Below are 15110 nucleotides of genomic sequence, written 5' to 3' on the forward strand. Positions count from 1 at the left end.
TTTAAACTACCTACGAATGACAAGGTGTGGGTGCCAATCAATAAGGTTATCCGGAAGAACACACCCACAAAGTTCACGATTCCTACAGATCGTACTTTCAATATCAGTGCCTAATCCTGTACACAAGTTAGTCAACTGTTTACCTCACTGATGTCTTAACAGCAGAGCTATAGGTAGAAAAGAAATAACAGATGCATTTCGTCTTTTTGTACAAGATATGATTCATAAATTGTGCTCATTTTACCATTTTAACATTACTGTCGTGTTATTTTGAGTTTCGAATCAAAGTTCACATCCACATCTCATGGCGCTTCATGATATTAAGTCCCAGTAAAGAAAACACTTATAACTCAGAAACTACTTGGGACTCAGTGATGCAATTTTACCCACTTGTTACTGCAAAATTATCGTGTACTTTGGGCAAATTTAAGATTTTTTACTTGCATTCTTCCTGGGATATTTGATGGTAAAAATACACGATTTTTGAAAATTAGCAATCTTAAAAAAAATCAAAAAAATCAAGTATATAGTTCTCATATCTGAAATTTGTTTAGGACGTTGTCTATTACCTAGTCTCTATATAGGCAAAAAATTGAAGGTGAGTCTCATTTATTTCGTTTCAAAATATACATTGCAAAACGGCCATTTTTAGGTTTCCAACATCAATGTTCAGAGCTATTTTCCCCAACGTTCTAAAGTATGTCTCAATATCCACAGAGCAAAGAATGTTGTCCATTCTATTGTGTGTCATATCGGTTTGGTTTAAATTCATTATCTTTAAAACCTAAAAAGTTACAGCGTTTAATGAAATCCTCTGAAAAGTTCAAAATTCAGTCAGGCGCCTATAGAAAATGGACGCTACGACAAAACTTGCTCGGATGAAAAACAAATAAAATACCCGTTTTCAACTCCCAAAATATGGTACAAACTTAGATAATAAAGTAATCAAAAACTAAATTTTATCAGCAACTATCATTGGTCGATTTCATTTAGATTGCCCTAGTATTATCATCATACACCAATTTCAACACTTCATGAGTTTTTTGGCACTTTCTTTGCAGCTTGAAACATAACTAAATTTTCACGCGTTCTTGATACGGGACAGACACGCTAAACACAACCTCACTCTAACGTGTCTGAAAGCCGACTGACTAGTCAGGGCGTGTTCCAACTTGACGTTGGCTGTCGTCACGGATCAGGCTATCGGACAAACTACATCAAATTGCAGTAGCGTCAGCAGTTGCTGCTAAAAATCAACAGATCAAAATGGAGTCCATACCACAGTGCTGTGCTGAAAGCTCTTCCGCCATGAACTAGAGACTACGAGCACAAAGGAGAGACGATAATGACAGTAACGGATGAGGAGGGATTGTTACTAAACTTATAACAGACGACAGTTCAACGTAATGTCAGGGTTATATGGATCGCATTTATGTTCTTTTACTGTCAGTGGTACAAAACAAAATTTGGTATAATAATCCAAATCACTCGAATTACACAATCCGTGGTTAAATTTTGTTAAGGAATAAGGCCTACCAAGCTGAGTCTAATTGCATGCTCTATGTAATGATGAACGATATAACAAACTTATAAATTGATACATAAACTACAAAAATGATTACATTAATATAATGATAGCAATGAAAACATCATAAAAATGTGTTAATGGATACATTGATTCACAGTGTTTGTAAGTAAATGCTTCCAAAATACGTGTATCTTCAAGTATAATTTGTAGTTCCACTTATATACAATGCAAACAACAACTATTAAATGTAGATAATAGATATTTTTCATATGCGAAGTATTACATATAAACTTGCTAGTAATCGTATGAAAAAGTGTCTATTAAAGTAACTGATAATTTATCTTACATCAGAAAGCGATGAGTATCGTCGTTTTCGTATACTACTTGAAGAAATTATAATCATTATGATAATGATGTTTTTGATCGCTGAATGTCGCTTTCCATTGTTCGAAAGATGTAATTATTTGTAGCTGTCTTCCTGATCCATTGTGTTTGCTTGGAGAAAACAATCAACACTTTTTGTTAGTTTGAAATAATTGTCATTTATATGATCTGACAACGTGGAGAATTATAGCATGGAGTTAATATGGGTATTACTTTCACTGTGCTTTGTAATTGCACTGCAGGTAACTCATAAACTAATAATAATTCTTATTTGAAGAGCGGAGTTACGTGATAACATATTATTCTAAAAGTTATTAAAAATATGATCTCTATAAATTCATTTTAGAAGTATCAAGAAACTTTAGTTAGATATCACTTTTTGCTTTGTAGTTATTAAATCAATATCATACTGTGTAATATGTAAGAAACAAACATAATACAGATGACATAATCTGCCGAATTTCAGGATTTGATATGGCTTTGTAGAAGTAATCATATGAACTAAAACCGAATGTTGAAATTACACGAAAATGTGACAGTCAAAAGTTAGTATATGTGAAAGTATATACACAGTAAATCAACGAATTTTCAAAAGAAATCATTTTCAAGTAAAAGATAGCCCCAAACTAAATATAGTGAGTTATAACTTATATTGACTATATTGACTTATATTGACTTCTATTGACTTGTAACTAGTAACTTGAACAAACCTTACTTTCTTCGCTCCCATGAAGATTGTGCTAATTATTTTGGAAATAGGATATAAACAAATTCTTCCACGTTAAAATAACAATCTAAATTAATTACTAATGAATGCTGTACAATGAACGCTGTATTTATAGGCATTCTTCTTATTACTTGAAGATTATACATGTGAAGTCATTAGGTCAATCTATACCAAGGAATGTTGTTTTCCATAAAACTACAATGTAATATGAGTTTGTTTTACCAGCAAGGTAATGTACAAATTCTGTTTTGCATTTCCTTTCTTTAAAGAAAAAATTGCATTAAACTTTAAACTCATATATTATTGTCTGGATTACATTTATAATTAGAAATCGAAATTAATTTTCAGTTTATCGTTTCATACTTACAGCCTTTACAGAAAGTTGATCCATCTACATGTGTCTGATTCAGACACGTCAGATCTCAAACGGAAGTTCCCACAAGTAGTCGCTGAAATCTAATTGGCACATAGTACATCTGATATGCCATCATGAGAAATGAAAATGAGCAAAATTTATGGTGCTATGGACCAAAAGGATAGGACCTACGGGCTTCAACATTTGAATATTCAAAACCTTATATCATAGAATTATGTATGTTCAAAGTAAATGTCATGAAAACCGTTAAAGCAGTCAAAAACAAAGTGTACAATATAATGAGAACAAAATACTGTATCGAAAACACAAATACTGTTGTCATAGGTGAAGCAGTGTTGCTAACTAAGCATAACTGAGATAACACCATACACAAATGTGCACATATTTAAAATGCACTATTATCAATAACATAACAGTGAAGTTTAGTGGGACAGTGTTGCACTCTGTTGGAGCTACGTGTGATGAAAATTTATAATGGAAATGTCTCATATGTGGCAACAGAGGGTAACAAATTAATGGATTAGAAAAAAGTGAGGGATCTGTATTACACTTCCGTACCCCGGTGGGTAAGCAGACAACTCGCGAAAACAAAATGTTACACATGAGAAAAGATGCGCGTGTTTTTTTAATTCTGTAAACCATTTTTGTAGATTATCTTATTCCTCGGTTTAGCTTCTGTGCTGACACAGGACATAAAAATGAAATAACTCAATTTTGTTTCTCAGATGCATCAATATTTTGTGATACTGCAGACATTTTGCTATGCTATACTATCGGTTTATTCTGTATTGGAATTAAAATCATAATATGAGACCTAGATTAGTTCATTACCATTTGTTACCACATATCAGATTTCTCCATTGTACATTTTTACCACACGTAGCTTCAACAGTATGCAACACTGTCCCACTACACTTCACCGTTATGTTATTGATAATAGTTCATTTTAAATCTGTGCGCATTTGTATATGGTGCTTTTTCAAATAAAATACTTTTATGCTGAGTTGGCAACACTGACTCTTCTATTACAACACTGTTTGTAGTTTTCGATACGGCATTTTATTCTCATTATATTGTACACTCTTTGTTTTGATTGCTTCAACGGTTTTCATGACAATTACTATAATATAATATATAGGGCTATATTAGATATTCAAATGTTGAAACTCTGTAAGTCAAATCATTCTGGTCCGTAGCACCTTAAATTTTGCTCATTTTCATTTCTCATGATGGCGTATCGGATGTGCTATGTGGCAATCAGATTTCAGCGACAGCTTATGGCAATTTCCCTTGTCAGCCTCAAACGATTCGAATGATTTGCATGTATATGGTGTGTTTATCATGGCTCCAAAGATTAACCAGTTTTCGAAAGACTACGTTACAGAACCTTTCCAATCCAAATTTCCTGCGTTACGGATTGAAACACAATGCAGGAAAATGGATGTACTTTGGGGTCGACAAGATTCAGGATCATAATTAATCGATATAAAGACCCCAACGTGACCACTTCATTGATCCAGTAAGGGGACTAGAAAGCGACCGCGTACTGCGGTCACTCCAGCTGTATCTCGTACATTCTGGCAAATGGCAATGCAGGAAAACTGTTCTACATGATTGAGATGGCAGGACGATTGCTCGTGGCATAGTCAACTGTAAACCACAACCTTCATGGCAAATGAAAGCTCCAGATATGTTTAGATATTGTAGATATGTTCATACTGTGACCCATGGGAGGGGTAGAAAGTTCCACTGCATGCGCCTCTACGAACACCATCTATCCGGGAAAAGTGTAAACTGGTTGTAGCGGGATACTGATAACTAAAACACTGCAAAAACAACTCCACATTTTATCAACAACATATCCTCACACCAGATCTGCCCTGTTTGTATGGAAATGTAATAAATCAAGTATCTGTGCACATGGAAAACGCCTCATCGCATACATCATGTTCTGTATAGAGATGTCTGCACCAGATGGAGCAGATACTTTTATCCAGGATATTTTATTCCAGAACAAACCACTAAAGCCATCTCATGCCAGCCCCATTCATTTTTCCGACTTTGGTCTTTTAAAAAGAGCACTCGGATCTCATCGTGTCAACACTGTTCGCGGCCTCTGGAAAGACTGCCACGAGATGTGGATCGAGGTTTCCGTTCCTATACTTCCACGTAGCTCCTATAATAAAAGGTATTGTGCAGATTTATTGCCAAGACACGTGGTTTTTACTTCAAGGGCAAACGATGGTATTCCCGTTTTTTTTTTTTTTTTTTCGTAACGTACGTGAAACGTCAAAATCGGATACATATAGATGGATGAACCTTTGTAGATCAAAAGAGGTAGACAGTGCTTAGAAGTGAACATAAACGCAACAATTTGCGATGGAGAATGCGGATGGGTGATAGAATTTTTATATAAATATTGTGATTGTTTAGTACATTGGCTAAATATTGAAGTAGAAATCCCATCCTCTCACGTGGTAACGGACGTCACTCGTAGGTGCATAACGCACTAGAAGTGGTTGGTTTCATTTGGTAGTTACTCATTGCTGGAAACCGAGAAATGGAATTATAATCTCCTTTCGATCATTCAACAATTTATTTTACAAATAAACAAATAATTAAACGAAATTAACAACTGAATAAACATATAAGTAACACAAGCAAAGGAATATCAAAAGCTTCAATTTTGTGTTCTCAGTGCTGAGTATAGTCCATTCTAACGTTGCCCAAAGTGACACATTTTCAACAATTTTACAGAATTTCAGATTATGAAGTTTGTGAAGGTATGTCCCAAACAAAAATGCAATAGACAACCCGTTAACTACTATCAAGAGGTAACGTAAGTTATGGTCAATAAGAACGCGATCATACATGGAATTCGACCAAAGAAACTACCAATCGAAAGCAACTAAGACTACAAGAGAAACAGACAGAATACGGTAATTAAATAATTATTCTACATACGGTCATATTCGTACTCTTGATACTACCACACACTCTTACAAACCCTTTCACATCTTTGAATCACTTATAAATTACAAATTAAATAGACGACTGCAACTTAATGAGACATTAAGAACAACGCTGTTAACTTGTCACGTTACCTTAATAGAATACACCGAGAAATGGGTTGAGAATTTTAACATTTGCTCTCATAGATGGCAGCACTATACAGTAACACTTGTCTGTCACCAAGAACAAACTGACATGTACGGCGAATAACCGAACTTTAAACGTCTCTAGTTGACATCTGTCCTTTCTGATTATTATTATTATTATTATTATTATTATTATTATTATTATTATTATTATTATTATTATTAGAACATTTTTTTGAACAACGCTAATATTTTTAAACTTAAAAATGAATATGCTTCATTAGTATGCATGCAATGTTACTGGATATAATATGAAATTTTAAAAAGGCTATAAACTTATGGATAATGGTGAAAAAAACACACAAACTTATAGAGAATAACTTCCACTATGGGTTGCTGGAGTAGTTCTAAATCTATAGTGTCGGGGAAATAATGTCTGATTTACACGAAAAGCCAATCAAATAATAGTCTCTTTTACGACGAACTAATGAAGTCATTGTTTACTACAATTATGCTGCCTCTCGACAATATTGTTTGTGTTTGAATGCAATAGTATGTGTATCTTGTTACAGTCTATTACATACAAGTACTTAAAGGAAAAAAGAGAAATGCAACCTTAAATGAAAATAATGTTATTTGTATACACCTGGCAACTATGCTATGAGATTAGATTTATCTCTGCATGGAATGGAAAAAAGAAGGAAATTCGTTTGCAGTCCACAATCTGTACTGTTATTGTTCATTTGGTCACATTACAAGATTCTTTTTGTATTGTCTGTTGTATTGCATATAGGCTAGTTTATTCTGAAGTTGTTTTATTTAGATGTCATGAGTTATTCTATAGGGAAGATGGTGTTTCTTACTGAACAACATTTAGGTCTACGTACAAGTTGATATACCAATGTAAGAGAAGAATTTCAGGAAATGTTTCCGAATGCAAGTATCCCAAATGAGTGAATGATATGATCTCTAATTGCTAATTTCTAAGTATACTTAAAAAATCACAAAACAAATAACGTCATGTTGTTACACAATATGTATTATAGAACGTTGGATTACACATTTTACATTCACGCAGGAGGTCGGTTCGTAAGGTTATGGTTAAATAATTAATTTTTCTCCCACACTATAGTCAATGATATCATACAGCGTACATTCTTATGCATTTCATTTCTCTTCCAGAACATGAATAACATGATTGCTGGTTTTAACAAAATAGAACTGCGTGTCCCTAATACACTATACATGTGAGAAAAAGGGCTATTCCAAAACTGTCCACTTTTCCCGTTAGCGTTGCGCGCATACCAATTGGTGTGGGAACAGGTCGTGCCCTAAGGTCCGTTACACAGTCACGCAGAGCTCCGCACATGGAGTCCGCCGCAGCAAGATGGCTCTATTGTTTCTTATGGGTGCATACATAGTCACGCGGAGGCCTCCGCGTGGCCCTATCCGGCGAGGCGGATAGGACCATTGAGCAAATGGGTGCTTACATAGTCACGCGGAACTCCGCGCGCGGAGCAGCCACTTCCCTTTAAAATGTAAAGAGCAAGGTGCATAGTAGCAAATCAAAATGAAGATTGATCCAGAAAAACTTATTACACAAGTTGAATTAAGACCATGTTTATAGGATCCCGCTTGCGTAGAATGCAAAAATCATGAGATTCGCAATTTTTTCAATTAATTCTTCGAACGACCGGACTGACATGCGAAAATAATCAAAGAACTTTTTCTAATATTCTAGCAAAACTACATAAAGAGTCACAAAAGCTGCCTTCAAACTTCTTTGAGTAACTAAGGGATGACTTTGTTACCGCCTATTTTTCTGTTCTTCGTTTTCTCTTCTTACAGAGACAATAAGAAGCCACTATTGTCGTTTCGATCTTACTCATCTTGACTCGCAACACTGACTGAGGACAATTGTGTAGGTAATCACGTGACGCGTAGCGCGTAGCTACGGATGACCGTGTAAGCACACATGCGTAGCGCGGAGCTCCGCTTGACTGTATAACGGGCCTAAGACATTTATGTATAAACAATGGTCGCCATAGCTCATTGGAAACATGACCAAAAATGGGTCAACAGTATAATGGAAATGTCCATAAGATGCGCATATTTTTTATATATTTTATTTATATCCACCAATGGAGGAGGCGCGCTCTGTTGAGATTTAATGGAAGTGATACTATACATTAAGATCCACAAGCACTATGAGTTTCATCGCACTCAAGCCTGCGGAACAGGAAAACAAATCGAGTCAAAGTCATCGCAGACGACAGCGTTAATTAAACAAGACATTATTGTCGTAAAGTTTACTGGAGTCTGGCTAAAACGTTTCGCTGGTTATTAAAGAGCACGCTAAATAAACAAAACAGAAATTTTAATGAGCTTTTGCTTAATTAAAATGAATGTTGTCGTAGATGTAAATGATAGCAAAATTGGTAAACAAACGTTAATCGTGATATCGTATACCACATTGCCGGCTAGTAAACGTGAAAGTGAACATAAACAATAATGCCCGTGTGATAGGAAAAACAATCATTTTGTGATAAAGCAATACTAATATAGGATTTTGTATATAGGCTATAAAACTAAATGTACTAAAAGTTGAATGTATGTTACGTATTCTTTCATTATCTCTACTTTACACAGGATGCTTATGCTGCCGATTCACGGATCCGTTATGGTAATGTTCCTGCATTTACAAATTTATCCGAAGAAAATTAAATACAATTGAATTAATGCAAAAATGGTGTTTTATAATTTACATTACACCTAGCCGCTATAGGGTAAAGTGCATGCATTATGTGATCACAAGATAGCTTGACTGCATGAAGCACAGTTTTGTATTTTCTTTATTTTCAACATTTATATTTTTTGTTATATATTCATATCGTATTTTCTATTATTATAATCTAAATTTAATTCTATTGCTTTTCACATCAGATACTTAATATTGCATGTTATGAGAAGGTTTAAGCGCACGGACTCTAGTCATGACGTCCGTGACGTACACGGTGACGAAAGTTGGCTACAATGTTTCATTCTTCATTACGGAAAAGGAATGTGAAAAAAAAAAACAGAATTACCAGTGTGTTAATAGTCTTCGACTAATTAAAATTCATTTATCTTAGGTGTCAATGGCAATAATATAAAAATGAAAATTGAATTCAAGCAATATTATTTCTAAAGAATTTTCTTATTTCTGCACCTTTCAGAAAAAAAAAACGGTAGGGCTTCATTTGATGCTGTGCAGGAATAATAATATGAGATTCATTCAATGATACATTATTTTGTATTCTCTTTGCATTTTAAATATTTTCTTCAGTTTTGAAACAAATACACTGCTACCACGACTCACTATATTAGCACAAAAGATATGTTAAAATGCGGTTCCATGCCAGTATATTTCTTTAAACATAATTCACTGCACGTGACAATCAATTTCAGACCAGACCTTGTCGAGTATGTGTATCGAAACAGTGTAGATTTCAACAGGGTATATAATGTCCCCTATGAACGGTAAAAGAAGAAAACGACTGGTAAGAGATTAGAGCTTCATAATATTAAAGAAATGGGTCCTTAACGTCTGATCAATTGATCTTTCAAAAAAGCACCGATAGCACGTGAAAGAATAAGAGGAAAGTGAGAATGTGCCTTCTCGCACTACGCAGAAGATACATTTAAAGTTTGTGAGGAAACAGATGGTCTTTACGTGTCATAGAAATACACCATCATGAAGGAGCATGTTAATTTATTTCTGGTCACAAGATTGTATTCACAAGCTTGACACAAAATTTTGGCAACATTGTATACATTTCTGGAGTAACAAATTATTTTTGTTGATAAACAGGGAAACCTAAGAATCTTCACTCCTACAGCAGCCTTACCCAATCTCACAACTACTTCTCGAATATCCTGTAGCATATCAAGAAGTGGGAAGTCACTTCAAATGTTATGAATCGATAAAAGAAATCTATCTTTCTCCAGCAGATAACATATTTTTAGTTTTCTTTCATCTCTCAGCACACGTGCAAGTACAAACTATGCAACAAGATCTTCTGTATTTTTGAGAAAACATGCAGGTAATAAACAACCGGTACTAGATTGCTTCTAGTCTTGTTGCCTTGTTAATATTAACGAAGTTTATTAAAGAGTGGGCTATTTTAGAGACTAATGGTTCATTATGGTACAGTCCGCAGCAAAAAACCTGCAACATGAACATGTAAGTTTTTTGCGAAATTACGCCTAACAGTGCAGGGAATCAACATAATGTCTAAGTGGCACGAATCATGCCAGAAGAAATCTCGACGTTCTCCCCTGAACACTTTGGAGCAAAAGACTTGGTCGTTTCACAATAAACTTACATGCTTACGTTGCAGGTTTTTTTTTCTTTTTTGCTGAGGACTGTACCATTTCAGATCTACTTTTTGTACTAATAAATTTGTACTTCTTTCTGTGATGGTGCTCCAAGGGCTTCAACTACTTTTACAAATTCTGGAGATTAGATAAAGTTATCTCATTTTGACATTGATAAAATATCCATTACGTAAATCAAGAGCGGAGTCTCTTAAATGGAAAATAAGCTCTAATCAAACGGGAGATACTCAGTACAGTACTATATCCTAGGTTGGGTCTTACTATTGCCGAAATTACAATCATCTAGAAGAATGAAACCTAACTTACATTTACCCTTTCAACCAGGAGAGAACGGTTGGTAATTTTGTAAAACTCTGACACAGGTTTTATCTTAGATGTTGTTGTACGAAGAAATCTCTCAATTTTAAGATTTATTTCTATCATTTGTTTCCTGTTGTGATTTTAATACTATATATCAATGATATTATAATTATTTGTAAATCTATTTATGGTGTAATAAACCTCCTGTTAGGTCTTATAGTCAATATTATGATGTCGGACAGCAATTTGTGTATAATGTGTTATGTTATTACATACTTTAAGTGAGAAGAAGGACAAATATTAATAAAACATGCGTTAGATACTTGTGTAGATTAATTGAAAATATCCATTGTGGAACAACTGAAAGATAAAAGTTTGCAAATCGCCGTAACGAAATCTAATGCGTTAATAACTTACCTACCCCGACCGTTTACTTCAAATTGCCCAAAATCTTTTAGGTATTAAAACACCTCTTATGTAAATTAATACGAGCGACAAGGATGTGGATGAAACGATGATCATTAATTCATTTAATTAATTTTCTTCATCAAATTGTGTCGTGTAGGTAATTGCTATTGTAATTCCTTGTTGTTTTATTTATTATGAACGATCATTTGGACGCAATATTTCCGCAAATTCAACTTGTTTTACCCTAGTTTTGTGACAAAACAAGGTGTGAGTTGTGCCAAAACTATATTTATACAATTCACTAGACGTAACTTCTAACTATTCGCCTCAAATTTAGTCGTATCTAATTGTAAGCAAATAATAGCGTTGAACAGAAAAATCGTTGAACAAATTTGAAGTACCGATGAAAACAGTCGACTTTTCTATGTGAATAGTTTGTTAAACATGTGTTTCTGGGGCTCAAATCCTGCTTTAGTTGATTTTGTCTCCTAACCTAATCAGAGACTGAAAACATTACTTTACTAGTTATTTCCTTTTCAATTTCGATAAGGAAATAATACTATACAAATTCAAAATGTAAAATGACAGTCAAAAACAAGATGTTAAGTATAACCACTATTCTGTTTCTCTTAAGCGTGAGAAACGGGTTCATGTGGCTCGGATTCCATGCTGAGTTGCGGGTCCACTGCTCACATAGAACGGGTAATGAAAGGGATGCTATAACTACAATCAATGAATTATTATCCTTTGATTTGTAATATGAAATCATTCCAGAAGGTTTTTCTAATAAACATAATAGTAGATTTTATTCTGAAAATGTAGATATCTAACACACTGCTAATAGTAGGCAAAATTCATAGAAAAAGTGAAAGGTATTCTGGTAAAAAGCAAGCAAGATTAGGGTATAGGAAGTCATGATGAGTCAATGACATAAGTATTCATCACTGAACAGTAGTAAACCATTGGGAGAAGATGTAGCTTAGCGTTTGATTGTTATATGATCTACCTAAAAAAATATATATATATTGATACCTTCCATATCTACGAATCTATACTGAAACGTGATGAACTCGATCACTTGTAAAACAATTGATTATCCCTAATGAAAAGTGGATAACTTACAGTAATGTGTGCGAAATAACTTCATGTAGTAGTGTAGAAGCTCTGCGGTTTCTGACAAAGTTCATACTGACGTCCGGGAAGGTCATGCTGTACGTTATATGAGATTGAAAAGTTATCGTGCATCATAAACTGCTGTTCCCTGGCAAACCGATACATTAAGACCTTTACTGTAGGCTACAAGTGCATCTAGTAATTTAAAACAAATGGCCACAACTGGTCAACAAAAAGGGTGTCATATATCACGCTGACAACCCCAGCCCAAATATACTTTTGGCGATCCGTCAGAAGTTCTGAGAGCACGGCTGGGATATTTTAATGTTTCCACTGTATACCCTAGACTTGGCATCGGCGGACTAAAAATGTATTTTTCTCTGCAGAACATTATTATAAATGCTGCTGTGTTGGTTTAAAATAAAACTGAAAAAAGGAACTTTTTTTTTTTTTTTTTTTACGGGAAGCAACAGAACATCTATGGTGGGATGGGATTAAGGTTTTGGTGTAACAATGGCAGAAAGTAGTTAAATAACGATAAACACATAATAAGTTATTTTTAAAGGACTATAAATGTCTTCTCAATTTTATCCTCTAAGTGCTCAATACGTTTTAGACAACCTGATATTAAAGAATTTTGAGTTACGTATACTGAATATTAGTTTTGTTTTTCTTCGACGCGCTGTGTCACATTTGTCTTCTGTTTCACACTAAATTTTGTTTAAATCAGATTAGTCTGAGTTTGTGTAAAAGACTAGAGGTTACATTTCATGAAATATATAAATGCATTGTTCCTCAACACACGTCTTCTTTTACATCACAATAATTGGTGTAAAACATGTTCAATCTACAAAATTTTAGAATTGCAATGACCACAAAATGAAACAATATAAAATTACAATAGCAAGTACCTTAACAATAAAAGTCGATAATTAACTCAACTATGATTAGCTCTTCACACAGACCTTCGTAGCTTTGTCACAACTACCAACACACATTGTGCAATATGAAGTAAGTGCAACTGGATAGCAAAGACCAGCTTCAGTGTTCCACAAGGTTACCAACTGTCTTCTCCTTGGTGGATAATGGAGTTGAAACTGTCCAAGCGTTTACAACACCAATAATACTCTTGGACCCAGCCTAACTACTTTTGCTGTTGACTTTACCTGGGAATGTACTCACACGGAAAGACAATTAAAAATATAAAGTAATTTTGGTTTCTATACCGATGTTCTTAAACGTTATCTTACGTTAGGGCATACTTCATACAACTTCTAGAAAGGAGAGAATAATAAATGAATGGCACGACAAGACGAAAGTATTCGTTGTTTAAACAGATAATTTGAAATATCTCATTGTATGGATAATTAGCTGCTAATAACTCAAACTGCTGTGTTGATGAAGACAAACGGTTTCTAGACTCATATTAATGTTTATCCGAGGGTTAATTATATAACGTAAGTATAAAGACAATGTAATATGGTTGTTTTATTAAATAAGTTTTTTTTTCAATTTTATTGATAAGAAAAGAAGCAATTAAAATCAAATTTAACAAATTGGTAAAAATGACAGGTTTGGTATAAAATTTAATATTATAACCCAGTTGAAATTGATAGTGATCTGAAATTACGTTAATTTACAAATCTAAATTTAACAGTCGTCCAAAACTAATTTCATATTGTGTTTCTAGATAAACAGGGTTATTATGACCTGCCAGCGTTACCAGATTACTATGGTAGGTAAATATCATTAGAATTCATTACAATATTTACACAAATAAGAAACATAATACTGATTTACGTATACTAACTGTATTTTGAAGCTTTTCTGTAAAAACGGCGTTAAAAGAAAATATATAGAAAGAAAGCGTAGTATCAAACTATTGCATATTACAGTTAATTTCACATACGATTGTATATTGTAGATATAGTTCACTAAGTATTTAAGTAAAGATCAAGGTGGCTCAAGGAATACACCCCTGCTTTGATCAAGTATAACATTCTAGCTTATAGGTTTATTTCCTTCGGCTGTTCCGAGAGTAAGATATAAGTAGAAAAGGACATTAAAAGCAAATAATAAAGAAACAAAATCTACCTGACATATAACCATAAGAAATTATATAAAAAGCAGTGAGTTGATCAGTACGGGACTGTAGACTTACTTTTGGTCCACCCTGTGTATATCAATGCCATTCATTCAAAATGTAGTAACTTATATCTATATCAGTCTAAAGTAACCGCAAATGTTTTCGTTGTTCACATCAACACACAAGATTGAAATGGTTCAAAGGTGAGAGGATATGAACTGAATTGAATTCAATATCAAATTGGTAGTAATCACTTAGGGACCCCAAAACTATGTATTTGATAGGTATATCAGTAGTTCTTTTTATTATTTTTTCATATCACCATTCTTTTCAAAGGGGTACTAATAGGACTGAACTGGGACTTACAAGCGCCATTGTTTATTTTATCGACCTCGAAACCTCTTGGCTCTACACTAATACCACTACTTCTCGGCTATTTTATGTACTACCTCTTTCCATGTTCCCTAAGTGTGCCGGAACGTCTTACCTCCACTAGAAAATGAAGTGACCTTAAAGTGATCATACCTGCTACCAATCAACTTTGAAACCCAAAACACTATGGATTTGATAAAAATATTGGTCACTTTCAATTATCATACGTAATTGGTCATAATCAATTATGTATCACAATTTTCACTTACCAGGTTGCTAATGTAGGCTGAACTTGAACTTATATAACATGTGAAGTTTTATTTTTACCTAAACAACCCCGA

At 34.0% G+C, this 15110-nt stretch overlaps 1 protein-coding gene across 1 annotated transcript in view; it reads left to right on the plus strand.

Moving 5' to 3' along the window:
* Positions 1–2008: 2008 nt before the first annotated feature.
* LOC145683732 (uncharacterized) overlaps positions 2009–15110 on the plus strand; it is a 61645-nt gene continuing 48543 nt past the window's right edge. Inside the window, exons 1-3 of the mRNA XM_081755252.1 lie at positions 2009–2154; positions 8763–8796; positions 14002–14046. Of these exons, the coding sequence (XP_081611378.1) occupies positions 2104–2154; positions 8763–8796; positions 14002–14046 (130 nt within the window). The 5' untranslated portion in view covers positions 2009–2103. The remainder of the gene's footprint in view (positions 2155–8762; positions 8797–14001; positions 14047–15110) is intronic.

The sequence above is a fragment of the Thermobia domestica genome, chromosome 4, assembly GCF_964235325.1.
Source record: "Thermobia domestica chromosome 4, izTheDome1.hap1.1, whole genome shotgun sequence".
Classification (NCBI taxonomy): domain Eukaryota; kingdom Metazoa; phylum Arthropoda; class Insecta; order Zygentoma; family Lepismatidae; genus Thermobia; species Thermobia domestica.